The sequence below is a fragment of the Thrips palmi genome, unplaced genomic scaffold (genome assembly GCF_012932325.1).
Source record: "Thrips palmi isolate BJ-2018 unplaced genomic scaffold, TpBJ-2018v1 HiC_scaffold_19, whole genome shotgun sequence".
NCBI classification, from domain to species: Eukaryota; Metazoa; Arthropoda; class Insecta; order Thysanoptera; family Thripidae; genus Thrips; species Thrips palmi.
Genome location: NW_023144628.1, coordinates 5,843,154 through 5,859,507, shown reverse-complemented (window position 1 = coordinate 5,859,507; position 16,354 = coordinate 5,843,154). Strand labels below are relative to the sequence as shown.

Genomic DNA, 16,354 nt, shown 5'->3' with positions numbered 1-16,354 from the left:
AGCGCAGCTAGCAAAGCCTGCTCGCTTCGCGTCTTCGCGTCGCTCCGGCTTGACGGACTTGGAACGGGCGTCGTTTCGACCACCCATTTCTCTGGCCGTTCAGCGCGCTCCGCTGCGACGTCTCGCAATCCGTCTGCGTTGTGGTCGAGCCTGCTGATGTGATATATCGCGGCCCGGCCGGGGCATGGGGCGGAGGGGAGGCACCTGGGGACAGCTCTGGTCTCGGTGCGCGCAGTGCGGCGCAGTGCGCCATCGCAGCCATAGCGCGACGGCACGTTGTTGTCAGGCATACCAAAAAGGTCAGTCAAGGCAGCGGCGGGGCTCGGCGAGAGGAGAGGCGTACACCGCTGGCTGCAATCATATTTTACCTTGGACGTTCGAGCGGCGAGCGTTCGAGGGCTCGTCTGCTACCACGCCCCGCCCCGCCCCGCCCCGCGCGGTGTCGTGATCCGAGACGGCAGCCCTGCCCGAACCGTATCGACAAACCGCTTGCCCTTCCTCTTGCCCTCCTCCAAGGCCCTGGGGATGCCGAGGTCCATTCCGGACACAATGAAGCCATCATGTGCAACAGTCGAACCCCCTCCCCCTCCACTCGCAATGCCAAGGCAATGCCATGGATATGATGATTCCGTTCAAGCTATCGTCCACTGCCATCTCCAACGAGGCTGCAGTCGTGGACGGCACTGCACTGCCATTACGGACCGTCCGCGAAACCACGTGACCCGGGTACGAACCCTCCGCCTGCAGTGTGTCCAAGACAACAAAGGGGATAGGTACACGGGGAAAGAAGACTGCGGCGTAGGTCAAAGAGTTTTGTATTTCGTTTGTTAAAACCATCGACACGGGTATGACAACACTGAAAACAAGATTTAGTTCGGTCGGTCGGCGTTCTTGCCGTCAGTTCATGGTAAGGACCAAATCACTTCGACAAGGTAAGTGTGCATAAATTAGAGGGCTTCACTATTTCGTTAGTCAGACTTGGTCGGTTGGCGTGGCGCCTCGCGGCGTGACGCTCCGTGAGGCGGTGAGCACAATCTCGCGAGAATGAACCAATTTCGCTTCCAACTTGAATCCAAACGAATTAATTGTACACAGAAATAGAGCCAAATTGGCATGGCTTCCGCCAGACATGTTTCCTGGAGGAGACGCCACGCAGCGAAGACGCCGTGACAGAAGTACAGTTCCCACTCACACACGCGCACACACACACACTCAATAAAAACACAAAACACGCACACACGATCATGCACACACATTACAAAATACACGCAAAGGGGTTCAATATTTACAATGAATGACTATCACAAGCAGAGCTTTGGAGACTAACCCTCTAAGTCGAAGAGGTTAGGAAGACCCTGTACTAAAACCGCGGCCAGGTGGCGGCGGTGACGTCACCCTTGCGGCACTACACCAGTAGTTGCAATCCGGGAACAGAAAACGCCCCGCGTCTCGGCAACACATTAGAAACATCACATTCAGATTGGCCGTCGACGCGATTCACGTCCACATTCGCATTCACAGCCGTTGGGCCGCCGCGCGACTCATTCCGGCCTTTGTTGTCGAGGCGAGGCGGCGAGGCGGCCAGGATGAAGGGGCCGAGCGGCGCGGCCCGGGGCGAGGCGCCAGTGGCCACCAGTGGCGTGGCGGCACCTCAAGGACACGTCTCAGCGTCTCAGCGGGCTAGTGTCCGCGGGGCGGGGCGGGGCGAGCCAGGTGCAGACTCATGACAGCGCGACGCGGCCGGCATGTGGTTTCCCTTCGTCTCGCCCGGCCCGCAGCCCAGCCGTCGTGAGCAAAACAAAGTGTGAGCTGGCCGCTGCAGCTGCTTTCGGTCGTTCCAGCCACTTCCAGGCCGCCGAGGCCGAAAAAGAGGCCCTCAGGCGGCGCGGGCCGCGAGCAGCGCCACGCCGAGCGCCACGCCGACAGTGGACCCCGCGCCGAGGACCGCGACGGCGCCGCCGGTGAGCGCGTTGCCCGCCAGCCCCGCGGGCAGCATGCGGCACTGGGAGCGCCGCCACCGACGCACGCTGCCGCCGGAGTCCTGCGCCAGCACGCACAGCTCCAGGGAGTCGCGGCGCGCGGCCTCGGCGGGCAGGTCGGCCAGCGAGTAGGCGCGCGCCGTGTAGGGCAGCACGCGCTGCAGCACCACGCTGGGGTCGCGCGGCTCCGCCAGCTCCGCCTCCACCTCGAGACCGTCCTCGGCCTGGTCGGGCGGCGTGGTCGCGGGCTGCTCCTGCAAGACAAACACGAGTTAATCGCTTTTCGTCATGGTTGGCGTTCTGCCGGTGGCGGCGCAACCAGTACGCTGGTCTCTCTCGCACCCCTGCGGGACGCCACGTGAGTGCGAGAGAGAGGGCCACAACGCTCTATTGGCAGGACGCTGCAGACGGGTCTGCCAATAACGATAATCACCTTGTCGGCGGCCGCTGCAGCCACCCCGGCGCCGTCCGAGGTGTCCCGCACCACGAGCAGGAAGTCCGCCACGTCCTCGTTGGTGGTCACGTACCAGGAGACGGCCACCGCCCCCTTCGCGTCCCTGCAGGCCAATCACAGGGTTAGGGAGCGTTCGATGAACCCGATGCCTCCACACAATCGATATATCGATTTGCAAATGACCCCCGCGCTTCGATTTGGGCCGGCCGACCGAATGCACGTTCATTAAGAAGAAATTATACCCGGCCAGCTACTTCCAGTGGCGTGCATTCGCGTGCATTGTTGCGTATGGTTTATCTTATCGTTCCGCTGCGCTCTGATTCAGGGAACCCCATTCTATCGTCAAGCAATCAGCCAGCAGCGCCAGCAGCCAAAGCGCTCCACTGAATTCTGAAAACGGCGGCAAGCGGGCAAGCGCGCGAAAAACAAAAGAAGGCGCACCGCCGCGCGGGCCAGTGCAGTGCCAAGGCAGTGCGGTGCCGCGACCAGCCGACCGATTCCGAGGGAGCCGTTTCGTCGCTCTGTCTCTCTCGCACCCCAACGGACCGCCCCACGAGTGCGACGGAGACAGGGCGATGCAACGGCTCTCTCGGAATCGGTCCGCAGATTAACGCAGAACAATGAGCGGGGCCACGCCCGCACCTGCGAAGCCTGCGCGCCGCACTACCGGCTCATTCCGAACGGGAACGAGGCGTGTCGCTCTGTCTCCCTCGCACTCTGGGGGGTCTCCGTAAGCCGCGAAGCCGCCCTGCACTGCCTACCCACCAGGCGCCGCACAGTGGGCCAGAAGACCAATGGAGGTGGCCAAAATCTCGGAGGTGTTTCGACCCCCACTTCTGGCCCACTGTACGCCCCAGCGGTGCCCGCCCACCTTCGCGGATCCCCCGCGCCCCCCACGGGAAGTATCCCAGGGCGATTACCGTGTACGACAGCGGGACCACCGCACCGCACGCGAGCGCACGCGAACGCACGGGATGCCGCACCGCCCACTGCAGCGAAATGTGGCCGGGCCGTGATGGGAGGCTTCCGAGGCGATGCCCCTCCTGCCCTTGCCCCTCGCGCACCGGCACGGTTACGGTAACGTGCCTGCAGCCCGCCTGCAGCCCGCCTGCAGATGCTGGTGAAGCGTGTGATGTCGGACGGCGTGTTCCTTAATTAACGGCCCGGCCGGACGACCGCAATGATGACGACGACGATGACGATGGCGGTCTCGGAGGGGTCGAAATAGAGCACGTCGCCGTTCGCACCGGAGCAACCGCATCGTCAGGGGAACGCTCGCATTTTCAGATTTCCGCATCGTCCGCCCACAGGCTGCGGCGCTGAATCCGCTGGTCTTCTGGCCCACTGTGCATCGCCAGGGAAGTCTCGGCCGGTACGCCGCCGTCGCGTCACCACGGGTGAGTGCCGCGGCAGTCATCCGGAAACCGATGCCGCCAATTATTGCCCTTCATGGTCCGGCCGGCCCGGCTGCACCCCCTCGTCGGCGAGCCGAGCGGCGGGCTCATGTCAGCGGGCCGCCTCCGCACGGCAGCGCTTTCCTCGTCGCGCTGTCTCTCTCGCACCCACGGGGCGCTCCCCAGGGGTGCGAGAGAGACAGCAGCCCGACGAGGCCCTGTCCGGCTCGGCACTGCGAGCGCGCTCCCGAACCCTGCCCTGGATGTATAATGCAGGCAGCATATAGTTGCCGTCGAGCCGCGGCGCAGAAACAACTGAATGATGATGACCGTGATGACGGTGTGCGCGAAGCACTGCGGAGCACGGTGGAGCACCGCGGAGTGGACGAGGGCCGCCTTCGAACTGTACCGCCGGCCGAGGCAGTGGCGGAACCAGGGGCCGTGCGGAAACGCTGCACTGAAGCTCCATTCGGACACCCTTTGAGCCCCGTGCGGCTGCAGGCGGTCCGTGCGACGAGAGCGAGGGAGTTTAGGGTTTTCCCCCCTTTTGGACTACGTGCCGAGCCGCTGGCGCGGGGTGCGGGCGCACGGGGCTGGGTGGGCTGGTGTCTCACGGACGGCCCCAGTGCCCCGGGCCGCGGGCCGGGCTGCGCACTGAGGAGTGTGTTTTGCGTGGTTGGCTCCGCCGTGGGCCCCGCCGCCCCGCGCCCCACCACCGTGGTTCCGCTCGGCGGAGGCTTTTATTCAACGCCTACGAGAATGACTTAAGGGTTCTTTTCTTCTTCCGGCCCGCGCCCCGCCACCGCGCCCCGCCACCGCACCCCGCCACGCCTCGCGGGCGTCGCCGTCGCGGGGCACTACTCCATCCGCGGGGGCCGCGCGGCGGGGCGCGGTGGAGTGCGGCGGCAGGGCGCTCTTAAACTTGGTGCTGCACCGTTGCCGGCGTTGCCCCCATGCAAATGCGTGCCGGAGCGTGGCTGGACAAATACGCGGCACCGGACAAATTATACGAAACGCCACCCAACGCACCGCGGCACCGCGGCGACGGCGCATCTGCTTAGCGGAAGTAGCCAGGCAGCCAGAGCCATTGGGGCGCGCTGGCCTCCGCGACGACCTCCCCGACGGCCAGGGGCAGCCCGGGGTCTGTATGGTAACGGTGTCGCCCGTTTGTTCCCTGGAAGTGCCGAACCGGCTCGGTGCCCCGCGGCCAACATACCTCTTGATTTCCCTGAACTTGAGGTCGGGGCTGATGTCGAAGTCCGGGTCCTTGGAGGCCGGGTCGGCGGGGTCGCAGACCAGGCGGTCCTCGGCCACGTCGACGAGGGCCTGGCCCGCGAGGAACTGCGGCTCGGCGCAGCGCACCGCGCCCCACCACGGCAGCGTGGTGGCCTGCACGCCCAGCCAGTGGCGCAGCGGCCGCGACACGCACGAGCACTGGAACGGGTTGTCTGCAACAGCCAAGTCAACAGCCGAGCGCGCAGCGAGTTGGATCAACAGTGCAGAGGTCCTGGGTTCCAATACTAGGATCGGAAGGTTTTGTTTCCGTGCGCGGGGGTCGCTCAGTGGGCCAGCAGACCGGCGCACTCACCCTCGTATCTGAACTCGGTGCCGTTCATGAGCAGCGGCAGGAAGCGGCGGTGGAAGGCGGTGACCTCGTTGGCGCGCACGTCGAGCACCTGCAGCCCCGGACGCAGCGCGGCCAGCGAGTCGCCGGGCACGTCCACGAGGCGGTTGCCGCGCAGGTAAAGGTGCGTCAGGTTGCGCGGCGGACGGAAGCCGGCGGCGCCCTCGGACAGCGTCACCAGCTCGTTGTGGGACAGGTCCAGCACGCGCAGCGCCGTCAGGTTGCCCACCACGCCTGCGGGGGACCAGGATCACAGTGGCGGTCAGGTTGTCTGTCTCTCTCGCAACCTCACGGCACGCCCCGTGAGTGCGAGACGCAGCGCCCGGCACCACGACAGCCCGCCGGCCGCGCGAGCAGGAAGGGCTGCCTAGCGCGCCGGCGCCGCGGTGCGCGACGCGGAGGCCGATGGGTTGCCAGCTCGCCGGGCGGCGCGCCCGCAGCGGACTGACTCGTCGCTCTGTCTCTGTCACACTCAAGGGCGCCCCTGATTGGTGCGAGAGAGACGAAAGCGAGTCTCTCTGCGGCACCCACCTTTACGGATCTCGTTGATCATGTTGTGGCTCACGTTGAGCACCTCCACCTTCTTGGTGCCCACGGCGAGGTCGTGCGTCAGCACGGGCATCACGTTGTGGCTCAGGTCCACCTCGCGCAGCCGGTACGGGATGTACGGGTTGCTGGGGAACGTCTTCTTCGTCACGAAGGAGATCTTGTTGTGGCTGAGGTTCACCTGCGGGCCGGCAGAGCAGTGCGAGTGTGAATGAGGAAGCACGGGACGGCAGACTTGCGGCGTTGGTTCGAAACTGGGTCAGTAAACGACAACAATCATCGGCAAGGGCAGCGGGAGGAAGGAGGCCTCACCCGCTCCAGCGACAGGCAGTCGTCCAGCAGGCCGTGCGTCTTGTTGTCCAAGCGCTCCAGCTGGTTGTGGGACAGGTCCAGCGTCCGCAGCGACACCAGGCCTGCCAATCAGCCAATCGGCGTGACAGTGACACACTTCAAACCGAGCCACGCCACGGTGGGCCAGAAGACCGGTGGAGGCGGTCAAAATCCCGGACGCGTTTTGAGCTCCAGAGTCGCTTAATGGGACTCGAACCGAATGTGTGACCCCACCAATGGATTGCTCTCCAAACCAGGAATCCATTGGTGGGGGTCACACGCTTGGTTCGAGTCCCATTAAGCCACTCTGGAGCTCAAAACGCGCCTGGAGTTTCGGCCGGTCTTCTGGCCCACTGTGCGCCGCTGTGACGCAGAGCGCTCCCCGGCTCGAACACGCACCTTGCAGCGCGCCGTTGGGCAGGTACGTGAGGCTGTTGGCGGTCAGGTTGAGCGTGAGCAGCTGCAGCAGGCCGTCGAAGGCGCGCGCCGACACGTTGGCGATCTGGTTGTGGGACAGCTCGAGCTCGAAGACGACGGGCAGGCGGCCGAACGCGCCGCGCGGCAGCTCCGTCAGCTGGTTGTGCTGCAGGTACAGGTACTGCAGCGAGGTGAGGTCGCCCAGGGCCTCCCACGGCGGCCGCGTGAGCGCGTTGTGCGACAGGTCGAGCCGCTGCAGCGTCAGCAGGTTGGCGAAGGAGCCGTGCGTGAGCGCCTCGTCCGTCATGCCGTTGTGCGACAGGTCCAGCCCCAGCAGCGCGTTCATCGAGGGCCACGTCGTGCCCGGCTCCAGCCGCGACACGGCGTTGTGCGACAGGTCCAGGTGCGACAGGGAGATGGGCAGCTGGAACACGCGCGACACCTGGTGGGCAGAGACACGGCCATCACGGAGTGCACGGAGATGGCGCCACGAGTGCGAGGGAGAGGACTCTCGGAATCAGTCTGCTGTAACGGAGACCCGGAGACCTCTCCCGGCGTGTGTCCGCGCGAACCGTTGGTGCGGCCTAACCCACCTGGTTGTGGGCGAGGGTGAGCCAGCGCAGGGAGGCCAGGCGGGCCAGTGACCCGCGGCCCACGTCGGAGAGGTTGTTGTGGCTCAGGTCCAGCTCGAGCAGGGTGGGCACGGCGCCGAACGTGGAGCTGCGCACCTCGGTCATGGCGTTGTGCGACAGGTTGAGGAAGCGCAGGCCGAACAGCGTCTGGAAGACGCCGTTCCAGATCTCCTGCAGCGCGTTGTGCGACAGGTCCACGGTGTGCAGCTCGTACAGCTTGGGGAACACGTTGCGCGGCACGCGCTCGATCAGGTTGTGGCTCACGTTGAGCACCTTGAGCCCCGTCATGTTGTGCAGCGGCACCTGGGGGCGAGACGAAGACGGTCATCACACAGTGGATTTGCCAGAGGGCCGGTGGAGGTGGCCAATCCCGGACAGGTTGGGAGCTCACCTGCGCCAGGTCGGTCAGCAGGTTGTACGACAGCTGCAGCTCGGTGGCGTACGTGTTGGCGTCGAAGGCCGTCCGCGGGATGTTGCCGATCTTGTTGTGGGACATGTCCAGCACCGTGACGTTGGCGCAGTTCTCGAAGGCGCCCGGCTCGATCGTCTCGATGGCGTTGTGCGACAGGTTGATCCGCACCAGGTACAGGTCCTTGAAGGACAGCTTGGCGATCTCCGTCACCTGGTTCTCGGACACGTCGATCAGCTGCGAGGGAACCGAAGGGGGCTGGATTAGTTTTCACTTTTCGCACGGCTGTTGCGGCACGCGATACTGACACCGGCCGACGACAAGGCACGCTTTTGGACGCCCGCGCCGGTCTTCTGGCCCCCTGTGCCGCGCCACTCCACTGCCTCACCTCACAGTACTGCAGCTGCTGGAACATCTGGAAGTCGATCTTGGCCAGCTTGTTGCGCGCCAGGTCGATGGTGCCGACACGCGTGATGCCGCCGAAGGTGCCGCGGCCCACGTCGGCGATCTGGTTGTCGGCGAGGAAGAGCCGCCGGATGAAGCGCATGCCGCGGAAGCTGTTGCCGTCCAGGCGCTTCAGCCGGTTGCCGGCCATGTTGAGCACGCGCAGCACCGTGTTGCGCGCGAAGGTGCCGCTGCGGAGCACAACCGGTACGTCAGTCTGAAGCCCCGGGCACAGTGGGCCTACCGTGCCGACAGACTCACCGAGTCAGCTCGCCGATGTCGTTGTGGGACACGTTGCACGACGCCATCTTGGTCAGGTCCGCCAGGTGGCTCGAGTCCAGCTTGACCAGCGCGTTGTGGGAGAGGTCCAGGACCTCCACGTCGCGCAGCCCCTTGAATTGGTTCTTCTTCAGTTGCTGTGCCGAAAAATAGTTGGAGTTAAAAGAGTTGTGCAAGGTAACCCGCGTTGTTTGCGAGACGTTGCAGTTGTGGAACGCCTGCGAGGTAGGCAACTAGTCCACCGACGAGTTCAACGGGACTGCCATCCTGTGGCCCGCAGGCGTTTGGCCAGGGCGAACGCCTGCGCGGTAGGCAACCAGTCCACCGCCGAGTTCGACGGGACTGCCTACCCTCTGCCCCGCAGGCGCGCGGCCTTCGCACTGCCTTTGCTCCTTACGGTGATGTTGTTGCCGTGCAGGTCGAGCAGGCTGAGCTTCCGCAGGGGCTGGAACACGTCGAGCGGCAGGTCGGCGATGTGGCCGTTGCAGACGTGCAGCTTGCTGAGGTGGGCGGGCAGCAGGCTGTCTGCGAAGGCGGACGAGGGCAGCTCCGCGATGTCGTGGCCGTCCAGCTTGAGCAGCGTCAGGTTGCCGAGCACCTGCGGGAAAGTTCGTTTTTCTTATTTTTTATATACGAAGTCTTAGGTATTTTGTTGGGTTTTTTTTAGGAGTATGGCCGGTTTGACTTTAGCACCGGGCCGCTGCGACGCGGAAAAAGGGCCGGTAAATCGAACGGGAGCCGCACTGGGCCGCGGCGCGGTTCGGCTTGACGGCGTCCTCGGCGGCCCGGGCGGCCGCACCGCGGGCACCTCGCCGCGGGGCTAGTTTTTCCGCGCCGCCACCTCCGGACCCGAACGCCGCACCACTCCCAGAGCTGGTCGCAGCGGTCCACTTTGGCTTTAATCGTCGGAGACAATGGTGCAGTTGGAACAAGCCACGGACGACTATGGCCGCCAATCAACTTCGCAGCGCGGCGCGGCGCGGGGCCGAAGCACTGCTGTCGGTACGGTACACCGACGGAAACGAAAAAAAAAAAAATATAAGTTCGCAAGGCAAACTCAAGTGCATCGTGACGCCCCCGTGGCGTCGTCAGATGTTGACTCTGCCAGTGAGAGTTAGCGCGCGCGTGGGTGGCATAATCAGCTCGTTGGTTCCTGTGGCGAGCCACGCTCGTGTGTGTGTGTGCGTGTGTGAGTGAGTGTGTGCGTGTGCGCGTGAGGGTGTGCGAGTGACGGACAACATCAGCAGCAGGGCCTGGGAAAAGGGAAAGGTATTCCCATGTGATGACCATCCTCAGTGCAGAGTGCATGGGAGCAAGCAGGGCAGCGGCGGCTCTGTCTGTCTGTCTGTCTGTCTGTCTGTCCGTCAGTCCACCTTGTCTGCACAGTGTATCGTGGGCCGGGCGGTGCAAACGCCATGCAGCCCAAAGAGAAAGGACCTCTCCACTGCTACACTTGTGCGCGTGGCCGCGTGGCCGCGTGGCCCGGTGCAGCGTGCCGAGTCATCCCGCACGCCTCAATGAGTCGCGCGGCGCGTCGCCAACACCGGCACAACAACAACGAAAACAACAACAACAACAGCGACAACAATCAAGGAGACAATAGTTGGTAACTAGAACAAGGAACAGCGCAGCGCCCTCGGCTGCGCCGGGCCGCCCCAGTCCGCTTCAGTCTCGGGCGCTGTCTCCGACTGTCCCGCTGCCTGGCGCCTGGGACTCAAAACGGGTGCCCGAAACAGGAGTACGCCTCGCCCGGTGATTCGAGCGGACCATCCACCGCGGCGCCCACGCTGTCGTGCCCTCTCTCTCGCACCCTCACGGAGAGCCCCATGAGTGCGACAGAGACAGAGCGACGAAACGACTCTTGCGAATGGCTCGGCCGGCGTGCTCTGCGCATCCTTACCTGCAGGGCCGTCGTGGGGAACTCCTGCAGCTTGGAGCGCACCACGTGCAGCTCCTGCAGCGTGCGGTTCACGCCGTAGAAGGTGCCGGGGTCAATGCTCGTGAGGGGCGTGTCCTCGATGACCAGCACGCGCACCTTGAGCGGGTGCAGCAGCGCGCCGTACAGGCGGCCTGCGGAGAAAAGGGGGATGCATTACAAACGGTGCTCATTTCACAGTACATCTACCTCACAGTGGGCGAGGAGATCGGTGGAGGCGGTCAAAATCCCGGACGTGATTTGAGCTACAGAGTCCCATTTAGCGACTCCTGAGCTCAAAGCGCGTCTATAGTTTTGGCCGCCTGCGCCGGTCTTCTGGCGAATCCGCTTGCTTGGTACTTGCCGATGTTGCAGCCCACGACGCTGAGGCGCTCGATGGGCAGGCCGAGGCGCGCCACCTGCTGCAGCCCCACGCTCAGGGTGGCCAGGTTGGTGTTGTGGCATCGCACCAGCAGCCCCTGGTCGCCGCCCGCCAGGCAGCTGCAGGGGTACAGCGAGGCCGTGGGGCAGCGGTAGCGGGGGCCGGGCGGGATGTACTCGGCCTCCACCAGGACGCCGAGCACCAGGACGGCCGCCGCGGCCAGCAGCCGCCACGACGCCCGGCGCCGCGACGCCCAGTCCATGCCGGGGCCTGGGGCCTGTGGGCGAGACAGAGACGGACAAGCGTGAGTGGTACAACGGGCGCACAGTGGATTTGTCAGAGGACCGGCTTCCGCAGTCCGGGCACGCCGCGACGCCGTGACGATGTGACATGAAGATCCTCGGCGCGGCGGCAGCCAGCCAGCCAGCGCCCGGCACGTCGCGACGGAACGGACGGAACGTAGTTAAAACGACGAGAAATAAAAAAGCGACGCCAACGCGCCGCGCGACGATTCCAAACCGAGGCGTGACCTCATGGCCGCGGCGACTTTACTCCCCGCTGTGTGTGTGTGTGTGTGTGTGTGTGTGTGTGTGTGATGTGATGTGATGTGATGTGACGAACGACCCAGCCAGCATCATCCCCTGCCTCCAGCCTGCTTCCTTCCTGCCTGGGCTTTGGCCCTTGACCGGTGACCCCTGCGCTCATCTTCGCCACGGCCAGCAGCCGCAGCGAGCTCGTGCTATATGCTAAAGCAGCTAAGGGCAGCCCGCGCGGCGCGCATCCACTGCGAAAAAAAAAGAGAGAAAAGGATTGCCGTCTCGAAGGTAAGCGACCAGACCAACCCCAACAACACTCTCGGAATAGCTGGGAGGTTAAGGACCAAAAATGTGCAAAACATGCTCGGAACGATCTGATTTCGGAAATCGGTAGATTTGAACCTCCTCCTTCAGATTTGAGTTGTAGCCAAACCAGGAAACCGCGGGAACCCACTCAAAAAGCGGGTTGCATATTTGCCGGGGGCACCGCCGATTTTGCTATTAAAATCCATTATAAATCCGAAACTAGACGACGCAGCGTCGTGGTAGAAACGTCGGGGCGTCTAGGAGACTTAGAGGAGTAAGTTCGCGTTGGTTTCAGCCCTCTGACATCAAAACTCCGTCGTACAGGATCGATTAACTGATTGGGCATCAACGTCAAAAATAAGAAATTCGCAATTTACTCGAAAACTTTCAGGTTCAATGTATGAGTTATTGGGCACCAATAGATGCACCCTTTCCTCAGCTATCACGTGAGCACTTAAAAAAGTGGGGTCGTCGCTTTGGATTTCGAACGGCAGCGCTTTGAACGCCGCGTGGCGGGGAGCGCACGGCCCCGCCGGGCCGTACCGCGAGTTGCCTACCCGACACCCCCGTAAGGCGCCATGTTAAACTCGTCCCTCGATAACTCTTTCCCTAATGGATAAAAAACGTGCCTATGCGGGTACAAACCTTTCTTTAAGCCTCAACTAGCCCCGTGCCGAGTGGCATTGCAAACGGGACATTTGCACATTCATTTCACTTATACCGGCCAATATGGACCAGGAGCGGGCACGACACAGTTCGTACAGCAAATCTTCCGTTTGCAATGCCACTCGGCACGGGGCTAGTTGAGGCTTAAAGAAAGGTTTGTACCCGCATAGGCACGTTTTTTATCCATTAGGGAAAGAGTTATCGAGGGACGAGTTTAACATGGCGCCTTACGGGGGTGTCGGGTAGGCAACTCGCGGTACGGCCCGGCGGGGCCGTGCGCTCCCCGCCACGCGGCGTTCAAAGCGCTGCCGTTCGAAATCCAAAGCGACGACCCCACTTTTTTAAGTGCTCACGTGATAGCTGAGGAAAGGGTGCATCTATTGGTGCCCAATAACTCATACATTGAACCTGAAAGTTTTCGAGTAAATTGCGAATTTCTTATTTTTGACGTTAATGCCCAATCAGTTAATCGATCCTGTACGTCGGAGTTTTGATGTCAGAGGGCTGAAACCAACGCGAACTTACTCCTCTATGTCTCCTAGACGCCCCGAAGTTTCTACCACGACGCTGCGTCGTCTAGTTTCGAATTTATAATGGATTTTAATAGCAAAAGCGGCGGTGCCCCCGGCAAATATGCAACCCGCTTTTTGAGTGGGTTCCCGCGGTTTCCTGGTTTGGCTACAACTCAAATCTGAAAGAGGAGGTTCAAATCTACCGATTTCCGAAATCAGATCGTTCCGAGCATGTTTTGCACATTTAGCATTTTTTATGGCGCTTAACCACCCAGCTAGAAGCTCTTTTGCACTGAACCCGTGATGTGACATGCGATATGCAGGCTCTGAGACAATGACGCCTTGCCGCACTAGAAAGAGTGTGTGTGTGTGTGTGTGTGCCACCCACCTCCATTGTTGCACGGTGCAGGTGGTGATTGCAGTGTGAACCGCGGCGACAGCGCGACGGCTGCATCTGCCGCTGGACAGGAAAAACCGCCCACGGGCCCCACGAGCCCCACGGGTCACAGAGCGGCCGTGAAGATGCAAAAGAAGCCTGGCTTTCCGTCATGTGGGGCGTCGCGCGGGGCTGCGAGAGAGACGGAGAGTGGGGCCGGGCAGCCGGACCCCTTCTTCGTTACTCCTTCCTCCGCGATTGCCTACACTGCGCTGCGCCGCCGTTCCGAGAACATTGAACGGCGGGGTCGCTTCCTTCCTCTTCCTTTTCGCGCCGCAGCGAGGCCTCGCTCTGTCTCTCTCGCACCCCTGCAGCACGCGGAGGACGGCCCACGAGTGCGACAGAGACGGAGACACGAACCGCCGTCAAGGACGCCGCAGCGCGCCGCAGCGGGGCTGTCCTGTGGTGGAGAAAGGAGCCGCCCAAACGACACGGACTCGCTTGTTTCTGCTGTAGGTTAAGTCAGTCTACCGAACAACATGGACTCGTTAGTTTCTGCTGCGGGTCCTTTTTTTTGTGACGCGATATTCTTTATAGAGCTCTGCAGCGGCCGGTGCGGAGCGCGGAGCGGGTCTCGAAGCGGGCGGCGGGCAGCAGGCTGTTATGAAGCAAACAATGCAAGGTGATCCCCGACTCCTGCCACTGCCTGCCACGACCCACAGTGGGCCAGAAGACCGGTGGAGGCGCCAAAAATCTAGACGCGTTTTGATCTCCAGAGTCGCTAAACGGGACTCGAACCGAACGAGTGATCCCACCAATGGATTCCTCGTTCGGAGAGCAATCCATTGGTGGGGCCGCACGTTCGGTTCGAGTGCCACTCAGCGACTCTGGAGCTCAAAACACACCGGTCTTCTGGCCCACTGTGCAACGGGTCCGAAGGGGGTTTACCAAACCGCTCCTGCCAGCCAGATGGACCGAATGCACGAATACTCCCGGTGCGCCGCCTTCCCGGTGAGACGTCGTCGTGACTGAGTTGTTAGTTGTTACGGGACTCTGGTTTACCTAATACGAGCGCCGGCAAGTTGGCATCAACCAATCGCGCGCGCGTTCGTAACAGTGCCCAGGTCTAGCACGCAAATTATTGTGCATTGTTCCTTCGAGGAAAAAAAATGAAAATAATTGCTCCCGTTCTAGCGCGTCTGAGTCGTGCCGAATCCGGACTGAGAAAATGGCCGTGCCGGGTCAGAGTGAGACAGACTGGGGGAGGGGAGGGGAGGGAGAGAGAGTTGTCGGGCACCGCGACGCATGGCAGGAGGCATGGCACCTCGGTGACGCAACGAACAAAAGGCGGTCGGAGCGACATCCATCGAAGAACCAACGGGGATCAAAGCCGCGGCATCTTCGGACCACCTGCGTGACACCTTCTGGATTATTGGTTTCGATGCGTCTCCGCTTCAGTTTGGTTTCCGTTTCCCACTGAGTGTGTCTTGGAAAGTCCAATTAAGGGCTACGTACTGTTGTTTTTGTTTGGAATCACGGACCTCAGCGGACTGATTCCGAGAGTCGTTTTCGTCGCGCTGTCTCTCTCGCACTCATGGGGCGTCCCGTATAGGTGCGAGCGAGACAGAGCGACTCGGAATCAGTCCGCAGCGCGGCAGCGCGGTGTTGCCCCGCTGTAACGGGCTTCACGGTGCGTCGGCGCCGCCGTCGGCGCGGTTCGTCTTAATTTCTTCCAAAGCGCCTCGCGCTCTGCCGCCTGTCCGTCTTACGGTGCCGTATATGGAGATAAGGCGGCAGACTGATTCCGGGAGTCGTTTTCGTCGCTCTGTCTCTCTCGCGCACTCAAGGGACGCCCCCTATGAATGCGAGACGGAGACGATCCCCGCAAAAGGAGCTGCGCGGCTTCTTGGTTCGGGGAGACTTAAACGCGCAGTAGCGTCAGAGTTCGTGGGCAGGCTGGCTTCGGGTGGTCTCTCTCTCGTGCGCGCTTGTGGGGCGTATCGAAGGGTGCGAGAGAGACAGAGGTAGCCTGCAGAGCAGAGCAGTCGGAGTGAGGCCTGGTCGGGCGGGCTGGGGCAGGGCGACACACTCCCAACAGAATAGCCTTGAGGCAAACCTCCGCAGCGGGGCAGGAGGGCACCGCGGGGAAGACAACTACACTGGAAGACTGGAAGGCAAGGCGAGTCCAGCGGAGGACCCGGTCGTTCGGCCGGGTCGGCTTCACACATCCCATCGCGACGCGGCGCCGGCTGACCTCGTCCTGCACCCAGCCTGGATCATCGGGTGGACGCCCCACAGTGACTCTGGACGCGTTTAGAGCTCCAGAGTCGCTACATGGGACTACCTAAGAAGAGCACAGGGCACAAGACACGACCACCACTGTTGACACAAAACGCTGAGGTTCGTTGGCGTTTCAATTTGTCAGACGATCACGATTACTTGACATCTTCTCCCACTGTGTATGGCTTCGTCTTAGCATATCAAAGTACAACCCTGACACTGTCAAAAGCTCTCAACGAACAGACTCTTCAGCTACTGTTTTCCAAGAAATGATCACCTAGAATCTCAGTTACTGGCGCTAGCCGCCACGGCACTCTGGCCCTGGACCAGCACCACCACGAGGGTCACGGAGGCCAGCCGGAGAGCGAGGGAGGGAGGGGGGCGGCATGAAACTCACCCGCGTTCACCTAGACGGGGCTGCTGCTTTGGCTGCTTTGGCGGCCGACGCACCACACTGTTCCATGACACCGTGCGCGGACGGCAGTGTGCACCGCGGACCGCGCGCACACCGCGGCGTCGCAGTCCGGACGCCGCCCCGGGCCGGGGCAGGGCATAAAATATGGAAGCGGGAATGCACTGCCTTGGCCAGACGGCCAGTCACTAGTCGTGGCGCGAGGCGAGAGCGAGGCGGAGAGGCACGGCGTCGAGGCGGCGCGCGGCGGAACGGCCGGGGCAGCGTAGCAGCGGCGCCGAGAAAGCGGCCGACAGATGACTGCGGCCCCGCAGCGCGCAGCCCAGCCTGCCCCAGCCAGGCCCCAGCCCAGCGCCAGCACGGCGGGGTGGGGCGTGGCGGGGAAGGCGCGGTGGGGCAACTTGGGCCCCTCCGTCCCCGTCCCTGCCTCCACCCGCTACGCCCGCTCATGGCCACCGAGT

General features: G+C 62.6%; 1 protein-coding gene across 1 annotated transcript; it reads right to left on the bottom strand.

Moving 5' to 3' along the window:
* Positions 1-1,876: 1,876 nt before the first annotated feature.
* Positions 1,877-11,007, bottom strand: LOC117646270 (chaoptin; the record flags this gene model as incomplete). The annotated part of the gene is made up of 14 exons (XM_034387111.1): positions 1,877-2,233; positions 2,413-2,536; positions 5,044-5,275; positions 5,416-5,685; positions 5,983-6,178; positions 6,310-6,410; positions 6,727-7,186; positions 7,338-7,679; positions 7,768-8,022; positions 8,174-8,420; positions 8,491-8,645; positions 8,906-9,106; positions 10,409-10,578; positions 10,788-11,007. Coding segments are annotated over 14 exons (3,330 nt in total), but the record flags the coding sequence as incomplete, so codon positions are not given.
* Positions 11,008-16,354: the final 5,347 nt, after the last annotated feature.